The sequence below is a fragment of the Ahaetulla prasina genome, chromosome 12 (genome assembly GCF_028640845.1).
Source record: "Ahaetulla prasina isolate Xishuangbanna chromosome 12, ASM2864084v1, whole genome shotgun sequence".
Lineage (NCBI taxonomy): Eukaryota > Metazoa > Chordata > Lepidosauria > Squamata > Colubridae > Ahaetulla > Ahaetulla prasina.
Genome location: NC_080550.1, coordinates 29,210,186 through 29,230,301, shown reverse-complemented (window position 1 = coordinate 29,230,301; position 20,116 = coordinate 29,210,186). Strand labels below are relative to the sequence as shown.

The 20,116-nt window shown below is 47.1% G+C and overlaps 1 protein-coding gene across 3 annotated transcripts in view; it reads left to right on the top strand.

Moving 5' to 3' along the window:
• The window catches only part of BCAR1 (BCAR1 scaffold protein, Cas family member), a 55,625-nt gene extending 42,152 nt beyond the window's left edge, over positions 1–13,473 (top strand). For all 3 annotated transcript variants that reach the window (XM_058154953.1, XM_058154951.1, XM_058154952.1), the window contains 5 exons: positions 28–177; positions 929–1,024; positions 4,535–5,656; positions 11,301–11,390; positions 12,672–13,473. In XM_058154953.1, coding sequence (XP_058010936.1) covers positions 28–177; positions 929–1,024; positions 4,535–5,656; positions 11,301–11,390; positions 12,672–13,190 — 1,977 coding nt within the window. In that variant the 3' untranslated portion in view covers positions 13,191–13,473. The remainder of the gene's footprint in view (positions 1–27; positions 178–928; positions 1,025–4,534; positions 5,657–11,300; positions 11,391–12,671) is intronic.
• Positions 13,474–20,116: the final 6,643 nt, after the last annotated feature.

The window sequence follows — 20,116 nt, the reverse complement described above, 5'->3', positions numbered from 1 at the left end:
TGAAGCATCCCCTTCCTTCCTCTGCAGGTGGTGATCCCCACACGGGTGGGACAAGTCTATGTTTACGAGACCCCCAAAGGAGAGCAGCAGGATGAGTACGATGTTCCTCGACAGCTCCAGGAGATCTACGACGTGCCCCCCACAAGGGGGTTGATGGTGAACCGAATTGGCCAGGAAGTGAGCGTGCTGGCTTTGTCTCTTGGGGCAAGAGGGCAGTGGGGAGGACGTGGTGGGGAGGCACCCCATTTTTACATTTCTGGCCCAAGACTTGTCAAACTGGGCTTAGGACAAATAACGGATTCTTTAAAGATCACATTATTTATTTTGTTACATTTATATGCCTCCCTTCTCACCATCCGAATTGCCCCTGCAGATTTCTTGCTTGCTTCAGCAACAGCAGCAGGGAGGAGGGGGTTATACAGGTAGTCCTCAACTGATGACCAGAGTTTATCCCCAAATTTCTGTGGTTAAGTGAGATATTTGTTCAGTGCATTTTGCCCCATTTTATGACCTCCATTGCCACGGTTGTTAGGAAGGGAGGGAGGGAGGGGAGGGGAAGGAGGAAGGAAGGGCAATAGCACTTAGACTTTATAGCCCTTTCTAAGCGGTTTACAGAGTCAGCCTATTGCTCCCAGCAATCTGGGTTCTGAGGCAGCCTTGAGCCGGTCAGGATCGAACTGCTGGCAGTTGGCAGAATTAGCCTGCAATTCCACGTTCTGACCACTGCGCCACCAGGACTCCCCTATCAAAGAAGGGGATTGATGGAGAAGCCAGAAGCTACCCAAAGCAGGAGGTTGTTTAAGCCACAGGGCTGCAACAGCTCCATATCCTGAAATGAGAGGTGCAGGCCGAGCAGATTGGAGAAAATCAGGGAGGGACTCTGGTTGATCGCTTGAAAAAGCAGCTTCACAGTGTCTCCTTTGTCTAGGTTTACGACAGTCCTGCGATGATGGGCAAGACCGCCAACAGCGGAGGCCATGAGATCTATGATGTGCCGCCCAGCGTGGAGAAGAGCCTGCAAGTGGTGAGTGGGGGGCCCAGGACAACCCTGGACTGGAGTGGAAATCCTGGTTGGAGAAGGGGCAGTGCGGTTGAGCCAATGTAAGACCGTTGGTAAGGGGAACCAGCCCGCTGGACGGCAGAGAATGCCTTTCGGCGAGGCCGGGATTTAGCCATCGTGTGTCCTCCGAGGGTTTGCCTTTGTGTGTTGTGAGAAAACTTCTCCTGCATAGAGGTAATCCTCAACCTACGACCACAACTGAATGTTCTGAAAATTTCTGTTGCTAAGTAAGACAGTCGTTCGGTGAGTTTTGCTCCATTTTACAACCTTTCTTGTCACTAGAAACAGCTGTGAGTAAGAGCAGGCTTCTGCCTGTCTTTTACAGGTAGTCCTCAACTTATGACCACAGTTCCTGTCATTAAGTGAACATTCGTTCAGTGAATTTGGTCCCATTTTACGATAATTCTTGCCACTGTTGTTAAGTGAATCACTGAAGTTGTTTAAGTTAGTAACCCGGTTGTTAAATGAATCTGCCTTCCCCTTTGAGTTTGCTTGTCAGAAGGTCGCAAAAGGGGATCACGTGACCCCGGGACACGGCAACTGTCATAAATATGAGTCAGTTGCCAAGCATCCGAATTTTGATCATGTGACCATGGATGTGTGGAAACGGTCGTAAGAGTGAAAAACGGCCAGAAGTCACTTTTATCAGTGCTCTTGTAACTTTGAATGGTCACTAGAGCTTGCCCTTGACTTACGACCACAATGGAGCCCAAAATTGCTATTGCTAAGTGAGACATTGTTCAGTGCCCCATTTTACAACCTTTTTGGCCACAGTTGTTAAGTGAATCAATGTGGTTGTTTTAGGTAGTAACCCGGTTGTTAAGTGAATCTGCCTTCCTCATTGACTTTGCTTTTCGGACGGTCGCAAAATGGGGTCACACAACCCTGGGACACTGCAACCATCATAAATATGAGTCAGTTGCTAAGTATCCAAATTTCGATCATGTGACCCTGAGGATGTTGCAATGGTCGTAAGTGTGGAAAAACTGTTATAAGGCACTTTTTTCATTGCCATTGTAACTTTGAACGGTCACTAAATGAACTGTTGTAAGTCAAGGACTGGCTGTATATCAGTGGTGGTATTCAGTTAGCTCAGACCAGTTCAGGCAAACTGGTAGCGGCGAGTGGGTGGGCCTGCCCACCTGCCCTGGCTTAATTCCATCCTATTTAGCCATATTTCGAGGCCAGGCGCATGCGCGGAAGGCGTGCGCTCCAAGTAAGCACGCACAGGTGGTGCAAATCAGTGGTAAGACTATGTGAAACCCACCCTGCTGTATATCCTTCCTACCAATGCACAACTCAGCCTCCTTCGCTGGACTCCGGATTTGACCTGGTGCAACAGTAGGTGGGAAGACTTCGGACCCTGAGCAAAGATGGGACAGCAGAACCTGTAGCTGGAGACAGATGGTCCTCGATTTACATCCATTTGTTTACGTCCATTTGTTCAAAGGCACAATAGCCCCCCAAAAACAACTGACGACTACTCCTTGCACTTGTGACCATCGCAACGCCCCCATGGTCATGTGATCAAAGTTTCAGGTGCTTGGCAACCGACATGTATTCATGACAGATGCGACATTCCCTGGTTGTGGTCGCCATATGCCCCCTTTCCCAGGTGGCTCCTGACAAGGGGAGCCACGTTTGCTTAAACCACCATGTGATTTACTTAACTGCTGGTCGTTCGCTTAAAATCCGCGGCAGAAAAAGGTTGTAACCTTTTTGTATGTATGACTCACCACCTTGCTTAGCAGCAGAAATTCTGATCCCAAATTGTGATTGTAAGTCGAGGACTACCGGTACTCTAAAATTAAGTCACAGAACAATGAAGGTCTGGTTGCAGAATTCAATGCCCCCGTTGCCAAAGAATTGTATCTTTGACTGCCTGGTGTTTGTAAACTGGAGGAGGAGAAATGTTGAGCATTGCTGGTTTTCATGACTCCTCACATTTATGGATCACTCAACACACACAACACACACCCTTGATATGGCCCCTTAGAATCAGGTAGTGAATTGCTAGAACTGGGCATTGCGCCACCTGCTCCTTTGGTTGACCCTTTCCTTGCCAGCAGGAGTCTGTGTTTCTGTATAGACACACACACACACACACACACACACACACACACACACACCCTTGTTCTCCAAGGTAATAAAGTAATTATTAACTTCCCTGCCCTTTGTTTTACACTCAAGTCCTTGACGCAAAGCAGAACTGACAATTCATTCCTCAATGTAATCCGAAAGGAAAAAAATAAAATAAATATTGCAGTCCCTTAATCAAATGGCCCCGAGTATGTGTAAGTCAGGGTTTCTCAACACTAAAGTGTTTGTTTCACAATGGCATGTTTTGTCTTAATCGTGTTGCGGTTTACTTAACAACACCGACAGAAGAAAGTCATAAAATTAGACAAAGACCAGCTTAACAACCAGCTTGCCCAGCAGTGGAAATTCTGGCCCCAATTGTCATCGTAAGTCGAGGAGCACCTGCAATGACTGGGGCGAGAGACTTAGAAGATACTCTCCCTAGTTTCTCGGGCTGCAAATGAGACGGGGGGGCGGGTAGGGGAGGATATTAAGCATGATGCCAGCCTGTTGGGCAAACCACGTAAGAATCAAAACCAGTTGAGCTAATTCGGCTTCATTGGAAGGCTTTGTGAACAGACTGTCCCAAATCTTAAAAGTACAATTCTGAGCTTTTGCTCTGCTCGTTATCCTGCTGTGGGCTATATAGGTAGTCCTCGTTGGAAGTGACGGTGGCACTGAAAAAAGGGACTTATGGCCATTTTTCACACTTACAACCCTTGCAGCATCCCCATGGACACGTGATCAAAACTCAAATCCTTGGCAACTGACTCGTATTTATGACAATCGCAGTGTCCCCTTTGGTGACCTTCTGACAAGCAAAGTCCATGGGGAAGCCATTCACTTAACAACCGTGTCATTAACTCATCAACTGCAGTGATTCACTTAGTAACTGTGGCAAGAAAAGTCATAAAATGGGGCAAAACTCTCAACTCTCTTGCTTATGGAAATTTTGGGCTCAGTTGTGGTCGTACATTGAGGTCTGCCCAATTACTCCAAGAATCTGGTCTTTTGAAAAAGTGTCTTGGAAGTATTTGCATCACATTTCATTTTCTCCCTGTTTTATTAGGACAAGTTGAGATAAAGAAAATTACAAGGGAGACAATAGACCCTCACTTACGATACCCTTATGACTGGTCATTTAGCACTTGAGTCCAATTATGAAAGACCTACTTCCGGCCTGGATTGAAAGTTCTGTCCGTCATATCACTAAACTTTATGCAATCAGCAACCTGACCACTGTTATGTTGCTGCAGAAAGTGTTGTAACATCTGGTTGATTACACACCTGATTTTACAACCATTATGTCTTATGGCCGTACTCTGCAGGCTCCTTTACGGTTGTATATCCACTACCTGTACAGAGTCGGAACAGTTGGCTGGTTTATCTTTGCAGGTATACGACATCCCTCCCTCAGTCAGCAAGGATGTCCCAGATGGCCCCCTGAGGGAGGAGACCTACGACGTGCCCCCCGTCTTCTGCAAGGTGAAGCCCTTCGACCCATCGCGTCATCCGCTCATCCTGGCTCCGCCTTTGGCGCCCCTGGCAGAGCCTCCCTTGCCTGAAGACGTCTACGATGTGCCTCCACCCGCTACTAAAGGGGTGTCAGAAGCTCAGGAAATCTACGACGTCCCACCAGGGCTGAGAAAACTGGCCAGCCAGGAGTTGTACGACGTGCCCCGAGACCTGATGATTGGCAGTAAGGATGGAGAAGCCGACTACATCTATGACGTTCCCCCGCAGGCTGATCGGGCTGACGGCAAGCGGCTTTCGGCCTCCAGCACGGGCAGCACCCGCAGCAACCTTTCCAATTCTTCTCTGGACACGGTGCCCGTTCGGGAAGCTCCGGACAAGGAGTTACCCCTCGACCAGGACGTTGCAATGGAGACGCTGGCCCGGCTCCAGAGCAATGTTAACACGGCTGTCTCGTCTCTCATGTCTTTCATCAGTGGCAGCTGGCGCAGCCCCGAGAGGATGGAGGCCCACGCAGGACACATCGGGGGGGCAGCGGAGAGTGTCAAGGGGGCCCTCAGGGAACTGCTGGAATTTGCTCGTGGGGTGGTGGGCAGCGCCGCCCAGGCCTCCGACCGCTCACTCTATTCCAAGCTCAGCAAGCAGGTGCAGAAGATGGAGGAGGTATACCAGGCGCTACTACGGCACAGCCAGGCCTTGGAGGGTTGTGGCTGGGCCCCTAGCGCCCTGGTGGCCAGCAAGCCGGGGGCGCCGGATGACCTCGAGCACCTGGTCATGTACTCACGGGGGGTGCCTGACGACACCAAGCAGCTGGCCTCCTTCCTGCATGGCAATGCCTCGTTGCTCTTCAGACGGACCAAGGGGTCCCCGGCCTCCTCGGGGGAGGGCGGCCACCTCCACAGCACACCCTCTGAGAAAGCCAGCAACATCCAGTCACGCCCCTTGCCTTCTCCGCCCAAGTTCCTGGCCCAGGACTCGCCCGATGGGCAGTACGAGAACAGCGAGGGCGGCTGGATGGAAGATTATGACTACGTGCACCTCCAGGTGGGCTTGGCCTTGGGGCAGGAGGGTTGGGAGGGAAGGGCAAGTCGGGGAGGGGGAGAACTTGTCCCCCCCCCACTTGAAAATGCACCCACAACGGGTTGATCATGTCTGGTAGGTTCACGCTGCATGACAAATTGGTAATTTCTGGCAGTTTCTGGCCGATCTTGGCTCAGCTCAAAAAGGATCTGGTTAGTGTTTGGCTGGAGACCACAGAAAAGCCAGCTCTATAGACTAGGAAGCTGGAAACCCTTTCCAGAAGAAGACAAACGTCTTCCATAGAATTCCTGAGGAAACTACACCAGGATGTCCATCCATTCACAGCTGAACGTATTGTGAAAACTTACTGATGATTTTATAATGTCTGAACCAGACTATGACTTTAAGCCATAATGCTACTGGTTTTTCTAGCATTTTAGGCAAATACTGTTTTGGTTCCAACCTGGGGATAGGATTTCAGATCTTAGATGATCCTAACCTTGATTCCTACTTCAAAGCTGGTCTCTGCTGTTGGAAGGTTAAAACGCTGGTTAGGATCAAGTTGATCGATTGATTTTACAGGTCTCCTTTTCATCATGGATTTTAAAAGACTAGGAAAAAAGAGATGAAATAGCAAAACCAAACCAAAAGCTTAAAAGGGGCAGGATGTTTACAATGTTAAAAGTTGGGGAAATAGCTTATACCAAAAGTTTTCACCTAATGTCAGAAGTTGACATTGGCGCCTGATAATCCTAAAAAGGAATTCAGTCAGTTGAATATCACAGCTGTGAAGACTTCCTTTGTGGCTCCCAGGGGCTCTTTTGGGGAGGAAGGGGCAGGGGTGCAGCCGCCATCTTCATATTTTGATAACCTCCCTCCCCCCACCCACCATCATAAGGCCTATCACCACCAACGGACCTTGGAGACAATCTCCAAAAGGTTACCTTGATATGTACATTTGAGGACTTCATAATATATTTCATAAAACCTAACTTTTGCTGGGCATTGTTTAAAGAGCAAAGCATCCCAACAGCAACATTTGCCACCTAATAACTTCCTACTTAAGAAAGTCTACATTTTTTATGTTTATGGTTTGTAAATCATCCTTCAAAACCAGATTTTGCAGGGTGGCTCACAAAACATAGCAGTTTTTGGACTATGCACTTCTCTTTTACTTATCTGTGTTGCATTAGCATTAGAATGAAAGAGCTGAAAGGGACCTTGGAGGTCTTCTAGTCCAGCCCCCTGCTCAAGCAGGAGAACCTGGTCCTATACCATCTCAGACAAGTGACTCTCCAGTCTCTTCTTAAAAACCTCCAGTGATGGAGCGCCCACGATTTCTAAAGGCAAACAGTTCCACTGGTTAATTGTCCTCAATGTTAGGAAGTTTCTCCTGAATTCCAGGTTGCTTCTCTCTTTGGATCAGTTTCCATCCATTGCTTCTTGTCCTGCCCTCTGGTGCTTTTTAAATTGACCCCATCCTCTTTGTGACAGCCCTTTAAGTATAGGACGACTGCTGTCATGTCTGCCCTAATTCTTCTTTTCTTTAGACTAGCCAAACCCAAATCCTGCAGCCTTTCTTCATATGTTTTGGTCTCAATGAGGCATCAGCTGACGAAAAGTGCTGGATTTACACAATAACTAGACTAAAATGCAGCCAGATGGCTGATCATTCAGCATGAAAGGAAAACAACCCAGCATATAGTTTCCAGACATTGGCGTTCAAAATTGTGATTTTTAATTTCCCAGTTAACAATAGGTGAATTTTAATCAGCCTCCAAATTTTAGCGATGCATTTATTACCTCTTCCAAAAATTATGCCACAACCCAATTCTGATGTCATGTTCATTAAATTCATATTAAATGACATTCACTTTCTGATGTGGCCTGGTCCATATTTTGCATTACAGTCCTGTGTCAAGCCATGAGAAACCAAGTGATGTTTTCAGTCCATAAAAGTGGGACGAGAAGATACTGGCTTAGTTTTACCTGTGAATATGATCAGTATGAGTTTCTCTCTGAATGCACACTTTCCATGGCTGGCTGGGGGATTCTGGGAGTTGAAGTCCACACTCCTTAAAGTGACCAAGGCTGAGAAACACAGCTCTCTAGAATTTAAACCTTTAATGAAAAAGAACAAGACAACGCTGATAACAATATTAAATATGATTTCTACAATGTGAATGTTGATAAGGATAGTTATTTTTTTGCAATGCTTAATTCAGAGGAGCAAAATTAAGACCTGGTTCTAGGCCCCTTTCACCTGCAAACACTCCTAAGAGACTATGGGACAGTCTCTCTCTCTCAGACGAGCCCACCTTGCAGGGCTGTTGATGCTGGATAAATAGGGATGAAGGAAAGGTGTCCATTTTTGGTCACCACACTATAAAAAAGATGTTGACACTCTAGAAAAAGTGCAGAGAAAAGCAAACAAGATGATGAGGGGACTGAATAGAATAGAATAGAATTTTATTGGCCAAGTGTGATTGGACACACAAGGAATTTGTCTTGGTGCATATGCTCTCAGTGTACATAAAAGAAAAGATACGTTCATCAAGGTACAACATTTACAACACAATTGATGCTAGACTGGAGGCTAAAACATACAATGAATGGTTGCAGGAACTGGGCATGGCTAGTCTAGTGAAGAGAAGGACCAGGGGAGACATGATAGCAGCCTTCCAACATTTGAGGGGCTGCCACAGAGAGGAGGAAGGGGGTCAAGCTATTCTCCAAAGCACCCGAAGGCCAGACAAGGCATCATGGATGGAAACTGATCCAGGAGAGATTCAACCTAGAAATAAGGAGGAATTTTCTGACAGTGAAAACAATCAACTGATGGAATAGAAGTTGCCTTCGGATGTTGTGGGAGCTTCATCACTGGAGGCTTTCAAGAAGAGACTAGACTGCCCTCTGTCAGAAATGGTGTAGGCTCTCCTTTTTGGGTGGGGGGTTGGACTAGATGACCTACAAGGTCCCTTCCAACTCTGTGAATCTGTTAATGTCAGCCTTATGAATTAGCCTCTTCTGCGTGTGAGGTGCTGGTCTTCTCTTGGTACAAGAGTCTTCTTTGGAATTCCGGTGTGTGCTACCAAGTCTGTGGGCCCCATTTCTCCTCTCCTGGGAGGCTTTGGGAAGCTGCCTTGAGGTCTGCAGATGGGGCCAGGGGGCTTGAGCTGTGGGTCCTTCTCAGCAGGTATGGACAGTTAATTTTCCCAAGGGGGCCACATGAGGGTGCCAAATGACTTAAAGGCCCAACTTGACTTGTTCTCCCACCTTCTGTGGCCTGCTTATTTACATTTCACTTCTAATTTCCAATTGACCTCAGGTGGGCCAGACAGGGACAGCCAAAGGGCAAGAAGTGGCTCAGGGGTGGGGGTGGGGACTGTGAAATGCCCAGATCTGCTCTGGGGGCACCTTCCACTTACCTCTTTCTTCTTTCCCCCCCCCTCCACATTTTTAATTAAGTTATAAGGTATTATAGACAGGGATATTATATTATTATAATATAATATTATATTATATTCACTTACTTTCCCTACTGGTTCGCAAATGTAAATAGGATGGCATAGAGCCGGGGTGGGTGGGCAGGCCCACCGGCGATTTCCGCTACCAGTTCGGGCAAACTGGTCCGAACCTCTGATTGTAGAATACAAAATACAAAAGCAAATGAAAGGACAATGAGGGGTAAGGAAAAGGGGAAAGAAAAAGAAGTATTGACTTCTGACTCTCTCTGTTGCCGTAGAATAAGGCATTGGCATCAAATTACAGCTTTTTGCTTTTCCATAATAGTATGAACACGTCACTTCTATAAAGATCTATCAGTCTAAATCTGTAAAACCCAAAATCAAAGTTTCATTCTTTTCCACATCGAGCACGAAGTTCAGAAGCGGTTTCCACCTGGAAACAAAAGTACTTTTGCTCTTTTTTTTTTTTTTTTATTCAAAAAGTTTTACAGAAAATTTTTTCCCCCTTTCCCCCCCCTCCCCTCCCCTCCTTCACAACCCCTCCCCGACTTCCCGGAACGAGCACAAGGTATAGTTAAAATAAAACAAACATATGCTAAAAATTTTCGTCCCAACTTAATTATACCCTACAATCATCAATTCCTAACTTCCCCGAAAACGATCAAAAATAATACATCATAATCATTCAAAAACAGTCTGATAACTCTTAGTCTGATATCTACTTTGAATATAGTCAATCCATTTTTTCCATTCCTTTAAGTATCTTTCTTGCGTATTGTCTTTCAAAAAGGCTGATATCTTCGCCATCTCAGCCAAATTGGCAACTTTCAATATCCATTCTTCTATTGTAGGTACTTCTTTTTTCTTCCAATATTGTCCTATTAGTAATCTTGCTGCTGTTATTAGATTTAAAATCAATTTAGTCTCAATTACTGTACAGTCCGTAATAATTCCCAACAAAAAAAATTGCGGCAGGAACTTTATCTTCTTTTTCAAAACATTTTGTAAAATCCACCAAATTTTTATCCAAAAGGCCTTTATATCCTTACAAGTCCACCAAATATGAAAATATGTAGCATCATCACAATTACATCTCCAACATTTTGCTTGCATATCTGGGTACATACACGATAATTTCTTAGGATCTAAGTGCCATCTATAAAACATTTTATAAAAATTTTCCCTCAGATTCTGTGCCTGCGTGAATTTAACATTTCTAACCCAAATTTTTTCCCAAGTTTCCAATAATATTGGCTCCTGAAAATTTTGTGCCCACTTTATCATACAGTCCTTTACCAAGTCCCTTTCAGAATCTATTTCAAGTAACACATTATACAATCTCTTTATATGCTCCTGAGACTGATTTCTAATTTGCTTTACCAAATTTCCCTCGTTCTGCTCTATACCAATTTTCTGATCTTCCTTCCATCTAGCACATAGTTGCTCATATTGAAACCAAGTATAATTTTTCCCTTCTTCTTTTAGTATGTGCAGAGATTTTAATTGCAAATTACCTCTTTCAGTATACAAAAGATCTTTATATGTAATCATTTCCTGATTCTGTTCTATATTTATATTCTCTATTGTATGTCTAGGACTTGCCCATATAGGAACCTTATAATTTAGTTTGTAAGAGTATTTTTCCAAACACATGAAGAGCAGTTCTTAACACATGATTTTTAAAGGCCTTATCCACTTTTTTATTATAAATTAAATATGCATGCCATCCATATAGCAAATCATAACCTTCTATATTCAAAATTCTTTCCTCCGTTAAATTAAACCAATCACTTATTACAGAGAGAGCAGCTGCTTCATAGTATAATTTAAAATTAGGCATTTTTAAACCTCCCCTTTCCCGGGAATCTTGAATTATTTTCATTTTAACCCTAGCTTTTTTACCTTCCCATATAAATTTATTAATTCCCTTCTGCCATTCCTCAAGATTCTTATCTCTCTTAATTATTGGTATCATCTACTTTTGCTCTTTTCTTTAATCAGAGGGGTCCGTTTTGCCATTTGAGCCAACTCCATCAACTTCTGCAGCCATTCGTTCCCAGCGTTAGGCTCTTCTCCAGGGAGTCCTTCCTTCTCATTAGGTGGCCAAAGTATTTGAGTTCCATCTTCAGGATCTGGCCTTCTAAAGAGCCATTCGTCCAAGTTAGGGCTTCCACTGACCTCTTTCCTTGTGTCTCGATTAGGGGAAGGAGGAGTTTGAGAAGACCCAGAAAGAGCTGCTGGAACGAGGCAACATCATTCGACAAGGCAAAGGGCAGCTGGAGCAGCAGCAGGTCTGTAGGGGAATATTCTGTCTTACACACACACACACACACACACACACACACACACACACACACACACACTCCAAGCTTGTGGCCATCTTCTCTGGCTCACAACCATCCCGTTAAGTCTTAGCCTAGTTTTGCAAAGAGCAATTTCTGGGTGATACCAAAAAAAAAAGTGATTTGTAGTCCTTCAGTTGCAATTCTTTCTCAACAGATAGTCCTCAACTTATGACTGGTCATTGAACGACCATTCAAAGTTACAACAGATTTCAAAAAGGCTCCTGATGATCCCTCCTCAAATTTACGACTGCTGCCCACCCTCCATAGGTCTATTATCACATTTTGGGTGCTTGGCAACTGTCTCACTTTTACGATTGGTTGTAGGATTGTAAAGTCATGTGGTACCTCAATTTACAACTGCAATGACTTACAACCAAAATTCCGAGTTGTGAGTTGTAAGCCAAGGACGACCTGTACTTATGTAAGAGTTTGACCTATTTCCAAAACAATAAGCGTGGGATTGTTGTGTAGCCTTCGTTGATGTAAAAAACGTGTTGGATCAGCCTAATGCGGTACTCCAGGCTACTTCTGTTGACTGCTTTAGTCTGCAGTTCAATTCTCACTGGTTCAAGGTTGACTCAGCCTTCCGTCCTTCCGAAGTTGGTAAAATGAGGACCCTGATTGTTGGGGGCAATATGCTGAGTCTGTAAACCACTTAGAGAGAGCTGCAAAGCACTGTGAAGTCTAAATCTAAGTGCTATTGCTATTGCTAATCAGCAGGAATCTTCATGTCGCTTTGCAATTTTTCAGTTGGCAATTTTATAATTATCATTAATTTTCATTAATTATGGCATCTCCTGCCTTTCTGCCAACAGTTTGCTACTTTATTTCTCTGAAAATAAGACTGGGTCTTATATTAATTTTTGTTCCAAAAATCGCATTTGGGCTTATTTTCCAGTTAGGACTTATTTTCAGGGAAATGCGTCCGTCTGGCTGATGATCTTAACTGGGGCTTATTTTTGGGGAAACACAGTAGCCGAGGTTAGTTAAAATACCACATACCTAATGATCTTAATAGAATAGAATAGAATAGAATTTTTTATTGGCCAAGTGTGATTGGACACACAAGGAATTTGTGTTAATGATCAACTTAATTAACTCCTGTATGAACCAGTAATTGCAGCTTTTGCAGAGAGTCAGGGCAGGTAGAGAATGGCTTGGCTTTCCTTTAAGTCTGCATTGAGCCCAGAAGGCAGGCTGGTATTCACCCTTGTCCTTTGTCCACAGCTGAAGCAATTTGAGCGACTGGAACAGGAAGTCACCCGCCCCATTGACAATGACCTGTCCAACTGGACACCCCCACAATACTACCCCCACGTGCGGGGCGGTGGCACAGCCCTGGGGCCCTCCGACCGGCAGCTGCTGCTCTTCTACCTGGAACAGTGTGAGGCCAACCTCACGACGTTGACCAACGCCGTGGACGCTTTCTTCACTGCCGTGAACACTAATCAGCCCCCCAAGATCTTCGTGGCACACAGCAAGTTTGTCATCCTGAGTGCCCACAAGCTGGTCTTCATCGGGGACACTCTGTCTCGCCAGGCGAAGGCCCAAGAGGTCCGCCAGAAAGTCACCCATTACAGCAACCTTCTTTGCGACATGCTCAAAGAGATCGTGGCCAGCACCAAGACAGCTGCCCTCCAGTACCCATCCCCGGCTGCTGCCAAAGACATGGTGGAACGGGTTCACGAGTTGGCAAACAGCACTCAGCAGTTCCGGATGGTCTTGGGGCAACTGACTGCCCTGTGAAGAAGCGGAGATGTTCTTGGATGAGTGAATGGACTGTAAATATTTTGTCCGGTTCACCTGCCCGCTGAAGAAGGGTTGGGGGACACTGACTTCTCCTTCCTTGGTAGACACAGACCATGTCAGTCCTGGATTCCTGACCCCCTCAAGTCTTGCTGCAGCCAAGAAGACGGTCTCATCCCTTGCAACGATTGTAGAGGGCAAATAATTATATTTTCCTGTTTGATTCCAGAACTGTTTGGCTAATGATCGCTATTTAAATCAAATAAAGAAACTTACAATCCAGTCTGTTGGGGCCTAAGAGAGACTCTTCTCAAATGGGCCTGAGTGAATGTGAAAGAGAGGTGTGGGGGGGTTGTGGCTTGTCTGCCCCCAGTTTGAGTTTTCCTGAGTGATTGGGAGGAGGTGGAGGGTCCCCTCGGGGTTTCTGGGCTGATACTGTTGGTTGGCAGCTTCTTTCTATGGGCTTCCTGGCTTGGAGAAGACAGAGCCAGCAGCCTTGGTGCTTAGACGTTCCCTGCCACGGTTTCAGAGCATATTCTCCCCAGTTTCATCCAGGCTTTCAAAACCTCCCTTGATGTAAAACCAGTCTTCCCACTGAATTGAAGCATTTGCGTTACTTTTTTAAAAACGATGTCTGGCTTTACTGGAGCAAAGGCAACAATTTAGCACCCTGCAGGATGGGCTTCTCCAGGAAAAGGAGAATTTGGTGCGCTTGTCCCGAAAGGGAAAATTCAGCGCCATCATAGGAAATCTGCTTCAGCCATGCCCATGGGCATATAAGGCACTGAAAAACCTTTGCAAAATCTATGTGCTACTAAAATTCTTGTTATCATCATCTTTTACGTGGCCAAAATGATGTATTATAGGGCAACAATTTTTGAACCAAGATAACTGAAATGGGCTAACTTACAGAATATGTCCAAAATCTGATCCAAGGGAATTCAATTTGGGAAGGCTGTGGCTGCTTTCAATGCTACTGGCTGCTGCTGCTGCTGCTGTGGTCACAGGATCTTCATTTTCAACTTTCTGTGACAGTTTCCCAGGCAGTCTGGCAATCCCTCACTCCCTTCCTCACTCAATAGCACCACTTACCTCTCTGCTGGGAAGGAAAGGGAAGGGAGATTTCTGATTTCCTGCAAATCTCCACAAGGCAATCTTTAAAAATGGGCATCTGGTTACAGGTTCCGCCTGCCTCTTTGCCCGATCATAATTGTTCTGTTTTTCTGTAGAAGTGAGGAAGTATCACCAAAAGGGCAACCGAATGGGACACAGTTTGTCTAGTGTTCCATTAAGAATGTCATCTGCTCAGTTTACGTCTTTTGCTGTTTGAGAACGACCCGTTGCAGGGAATAAAAGTAAGTTGCAGGCGAGGGGAGTTGCAGAGGAGGAGAGGATGAAGAATTATCTATAACACCTGAATGCAAGACAAGGAACAATAGATGGAAACTAATCAAGGAGAGAAGCAACCTAGAATTAAGGATAAATTCCCTGCAGTGAGAACAATCGGAAACAGCTTGCCTCCAGAAGTTGTGAGTGCTCCATCATTGGAGGCTTTTAAAAAGGAACTGGACAGTCACTTGCCTGGAATGCTTTAGGGTCTCCAGCTTGAGCAGGGGGTTGGACTAGATCAGTGGTCACCAACTGGTGGTCCATGGACCACTGGTGGTCCACAAGAAAATTTTGGTGGTCCCCAGAAAAATTATTTGCATTTTTTATATTGCACTAAATCAGGGGTCCTCAAACTATGGCCTCTGGATCGGATATGTGCAATGAACGTTTGTGTTACTGCAGAGAGTCTCACCCTTTGGGGTGTTTTTGTGTGGGTCAGAGTGAAAGAAATCCCAACTTGGGATTTGCTGCTAGTGGTGAAGAGCCAGAGAACCATATTCCAGTGGGACTGCATCATGGCCTGGAACTGGCTGACCATCCCAGCCCACTGAGCCTCCAGGCACCGGTACCTGGCCTTGCACTCCTGCTGGTCTTCCCTCTGCTTGGAAAGTCTATGCTCCTAGTCCTCAGTGAGGTGCTTCTGCTGAGCCTCCTTGGTCAGATCCAATTTCAACTGAGCCAGCTGTTTTGCCAACTCTTTCTCGTGGTGGCTGCTTAGCTCCAACAACTGCTTCCTTTTGGGGCCCTAAGGAGCCCAGGCAGGCAGGGGAGAAGTGGCTCAGAGGGGAGGGGCGAGTAGAGGCCGGCGAGGCGCCCCTCAATGTGAGTGACATCAAGTTGGTCATGCCCACCCAGTCACATGACCACCTAGCCACACCCACCCAGCCGGTCATTAAGCAGATCATATTAGTGGTCCACGGGATTTAAAATTATGAATTTAGTGGTCCCTGAGGTCCGAAAAGTTGGGGAGCCCTGGACTAGATGACCTCCAAGGTGGTCAATGGAAGGATTTTTATACTCCTTGCAGGCAGCTGGTCATTTGCATCCTTTTAGAGAGTCCTTGAGGTCACTTGTAGGTTTGTCTGTGTCCTCAGGGTCACCTGAGTGGTGCAAATGGGTGTGGAGCCTTCTTGGAACTGCTGAAAGGAGCTGTGTTATGGAGCTGTGTATCCAGCAGGATGTTTTCTGTTCTGTGTCCTTACCTGTTGAACCAAGCTGCAAGCTGTTGGGGATGAGTCTGTCCCGTCTACATCTCAAACTGAAGCGCAAACGGTTCCTGTAGCCTGCAATTTTTCTGGAAATCCATTCATGCTCCCACCCCATTTGAAGGATGTTCATCCCAAAGTGCATAGCTAAATGTCTACAGAGTTTCTCGGTCATCCAGGTCAGGGTTGTCCAAAGGACAGGAGTCAACTGGACCTTCCTATTTCTACTGTGGAGACATTTCGCTTCTCATCCAAGAAGCTTCTTCAGTTCTGGATGAGAAGCGAAACTTCTCCTGCCTCCTGAAGAATCCTAGCCAGGAACTGGTGATCTGCCTCGGCAGACCTCTTCAAACAAAGGATTGTCAAAGGACAGTTGGGAAGAGACAGAGAGAGAGAAAGAAAAAGAAAAAGAAAGAGGGAGAAGCTCCCTTTGTAGCTGGCCTGCCTTGGGTGACTTCTTGAAACCAGCTGCAGAATCTAGGATAATGGTGAACCTTTTTGGCACTGAGTGCTGAAAAGGTCGCGCATGCGCTCATCAGGGCCATGCTGCAGAAAAGCCAAACTTGCGGGTTTTAGCTTGCACGTGCGGCCGACAATCAGCTGGCCAGAGCGTATGCGCAGGCTGGGTTTTGGCACTGCCGCACACGAAGGGATCGTGTTGTGGAAAAGCTGAACTTCCAGGTTCTGGCGTGCACGCATACCCAACAATCAGCTGGCCGACGCACATGCACACACCAGTTTTCGGCACTGCTGCGCCCTCGAAAGACAGCTGATCATTGCGTGTGCATGCATCCATGCCAGAAACCCAGAAGACTAACAGGCAAGGCTGTGCATGCCGGGTGATATGGCTTCACGCGCCACATCACGGATCTAGGACCTTAAGGCTTCCCCTAGCAACGAAAAACTGTGAGGGACAACCCATAATAAACCCGAAGCACAAGTTTTGGCAGCCTTACATCTCTTACATCTCCAGAGCATTTGCTCCTTAGGGAACACATTTATTTTGTTAATTTATATCTTCTCCAGGAGCTTCATTCAGCCAGTCCCTCCTTCAGTTTTCTTACCACAACCCTGTGAGGTAAGCTGGGCCAAGAGTTCTCACCCATTGAACTTCTGTAAATGCGGGTTGTCTTTGAGTTCTCACCCAACCCATGGAGGCTGGAGAACGTCAGCTACAAATGAAGACTTTTGTAGGGCCCCGAGGTAGAATTCCATCACTGAGGCCAGTTAATTAAATGATATTGAAGGTGTCCCAGGATTAATGAGATAGCTTGGATTTTCTGTAGGTATCCTTAATTGTTGTGTTATTGATTGCACTGATCTATTCTTCTGGGCCCATTTATCTTAATCTTGATGGTTTAAGATGAATTCCACTCCTCTGCATAGCCAGAACATCTGGATGGAGATTCTGCCATAGTCAATGATGGACAAGAACACCTACTAGCTCAGCCCAGAGTTTTTAGCTGGAGATGTCAATTTTGTAGAGCTGCCGGGGGGGGCAGGAAACAGCCCTGAAGAAAATTCACCTTCTTTGATCTGGTTGTGCCACTTGGCCATGCTGGAAGCTGCCTTCCCCAAACAGCTGGGCCTGTGGAACCGAAAGCCTATTCCAAAGCTGGAAGACCAACTCGTTGCTTGAAAATCAGCAGTTCTGATGTTACTTCTGGTTCCAGCTCAGCATTTTTTCAGTGGCTCAAGTTTCCTGTGACTTCAGCTTTGCTAAGAATTTTTTCCAAGTTCCACTCTTCGTTTAGAAAATTCAGTGGAAACAAACCCATTGTCCAACGTTAGAAAATTATTGCTTTCCAGCTGATCATGAGTTACAAATCCGTTCCTTTTAAAATGCATAACTGAATGCAATTCCCTATTTGTCAGGACAATGCACAGTCCATCGGAGGTCCTGAAGCTGCTTCTTCAAGAGGCAACTGGACATCAGCTCTGGAGCTGAAGAAGCTTCTTGGATGAGAAGCGAAACGTCTTCAAAGAAAAACCAGAAAGTCCAGTTGCCTCTTGAAAAAAAGCAGCTTTGGAACAACCGTGACCTGGAAGACTGAGAATCTCCATAGACAGTCACAAGACTGAAATCCCAGCATGGAAAGCAGCCATTCATTCGATATCTTCCCAGTTTAACCCGAGAATGCCTGGAGAGAGGAATAATCCAAGATACTGGTCTCCAACCTTGGCAACCTTACGACTTTAAGCCAGCAAAGCTGGGAGTTGAAGTCCACAAGTCTTAAAATTGCCAAGGTTAGAGACTCCTGGTCCAAGGAATCTTGTGGCCTGAACCATTAGTGATCCCTCTTCCTAAACCACCTGATCTTGACCTGCCTCATATTCTGGTCAAAATTGAATAGGTGTTGATACTGGAAGAAGTGAGGCTCTGCGCATGCGCGAGGAATGGAGGCTCGTGGCTGAGTCGGGAGACGGCGAGGGACGTTTTTTCTCCAGAATGGTGGCTTCCTGAGACTCGCCGAGCCGCCCGTATCCCCTGACCCGCTGGACTATCATCCCAGCAGCCGCAGGAGGGGTCTTTGGACCTTCTCGAGTTAGCGGCTGCGGAGAACGGGCAGGGGGGGCGGCGATGCGGCGAGCAGCGGACAAACGGACGAGCGGCCATTTCGCGAGGCGCGCAGCCTGCTGCTGGCGGCCTGCTGGTGGCCGGCTGTTCTTCGGCCTGCAATTCTCCCGGCGTCTTATGGCATCTTGGCGTCCTCGGCACTGGATGGTTTTCATCTTCCCAGCAGCCCGGGATTGCTCTGTTGGGCTGCTGAGGTATGTGTCCTTAGCGGAGGTGGTGGACACGAAGACCGGGCCTGATGGGAGATGCAGACAGCGGCGGCCATGGTGCGGGCGGTTGGGGCGATATGCGGTAGGACACGACCCACGCCCGCATTGGTCTATCGGCGCCTGGTCCGCGGAGCTTACATCTGCACCCGCCTTTATCATCGGTACTGGAAGTAGGACGAGACCGCGGCATGGAAATAAGGCCGCGGGGGGTGAGCTTCGAGAACGGTGTCCTTTTTAGCCCCATGTACTATTCTCCTCGCTGGGTCACTGTGGTTTCGACGGGTTTTTGGACCCCTGCCCTGTTTGGAAGAGGGGGGGAGGGGACTCCACCCGGTTTTATAAGATCTATCGGCGGACTCCCTTTTCCGGAAATTGACAGTGCCAGCGATGGTGGGGATGACGACGCTACTCACCTATTTGCCACATGGGTGTTGGCTCCCTCTGACTTACCACCGGACAGAGTGGCCTCACATGGGTCGGACCATCTTCTTGCCTGTCCATTCTGAGGATATGACTTTCTCTCGCTGTCTCTACTGTTCAACATGCGATACTCCGCACATGAACTCCTCTGCCTGCGGGGTGCCCCCGCCTCGCAGGAATGGCCCACCCAGGCGCCTGATGGACCCGGAGAGGTTCCTGACGGAGCTTGGGCCGTTTCCTGAGGATCTTACCCACGGCACGACTGAAGAACTGGTTGCGGCTTGGGAACGGGCCGCGGCTGGGGCTTTGGACCGTGTCGTGCCTTTGCGGCCTCTGACCCGGCGTAGATCTCAGTTGGCTCCCTGGTTCTCCGAGGAGCTGAGAGAGATGAAACGCCGGCGAAGACGCCTAGAGAGTATTTGGAGGTCCAGCCATTCTGAGGCTGATCGGACACTAGTGAGGTCTTTTACTAAGCCCTACCTAGTGGCAATGAGGGAGGCGAAACGTTCCTACGTTTCCACCCTCATTGCATCGGCAGATAACCGCCCGGCCGCCCTATTTCGGGTGACCCGTTCCCTCCTTCAACAGGAGGGTCGGGATGACCCCCTACAGGGACGAGCTGAGGAGTTTAACGGTTATCTATACGATAAAATCGTTCAGCTTCAGGATGGCTTGGACCATGATTGCGATGATTCAGCCGAGATGGCAGAGACACGTCTTGTGGAGGTTATTTGGGATGAGTTTGATTCTGTGGCTCTCAGGGACGTGGACAGGCTGCTGGGGAGGTTGCATGCAACTACATGTTTACTGGACCCGTGTCCTTCCTGGTTAGTACTGGCTGCTCAGGAAGTGACACGAGGCTGGCTCCAGGGGATTATAAATGCTTCTTTGGTTGAAGGGGTTTTCCCCGCCGCCTTGAAAGAGGCGGTGGTGAGACCTCTCCTGAAGAAGCCTTCCCTGGACCCAGCTATTTTGGGAAATTACCGTCCAGTCTCCAACCTTCGCTTTTTAGCGAAGGTTGTAGACAGTGTGGTTGCATGGCAGCTCCCCCGGCACCTGGAGGAAGCTGTCTATCTAGACCCGTTCCAGTCCGGCTTCCGACCCGGTTACAGCACGGAGACGGCT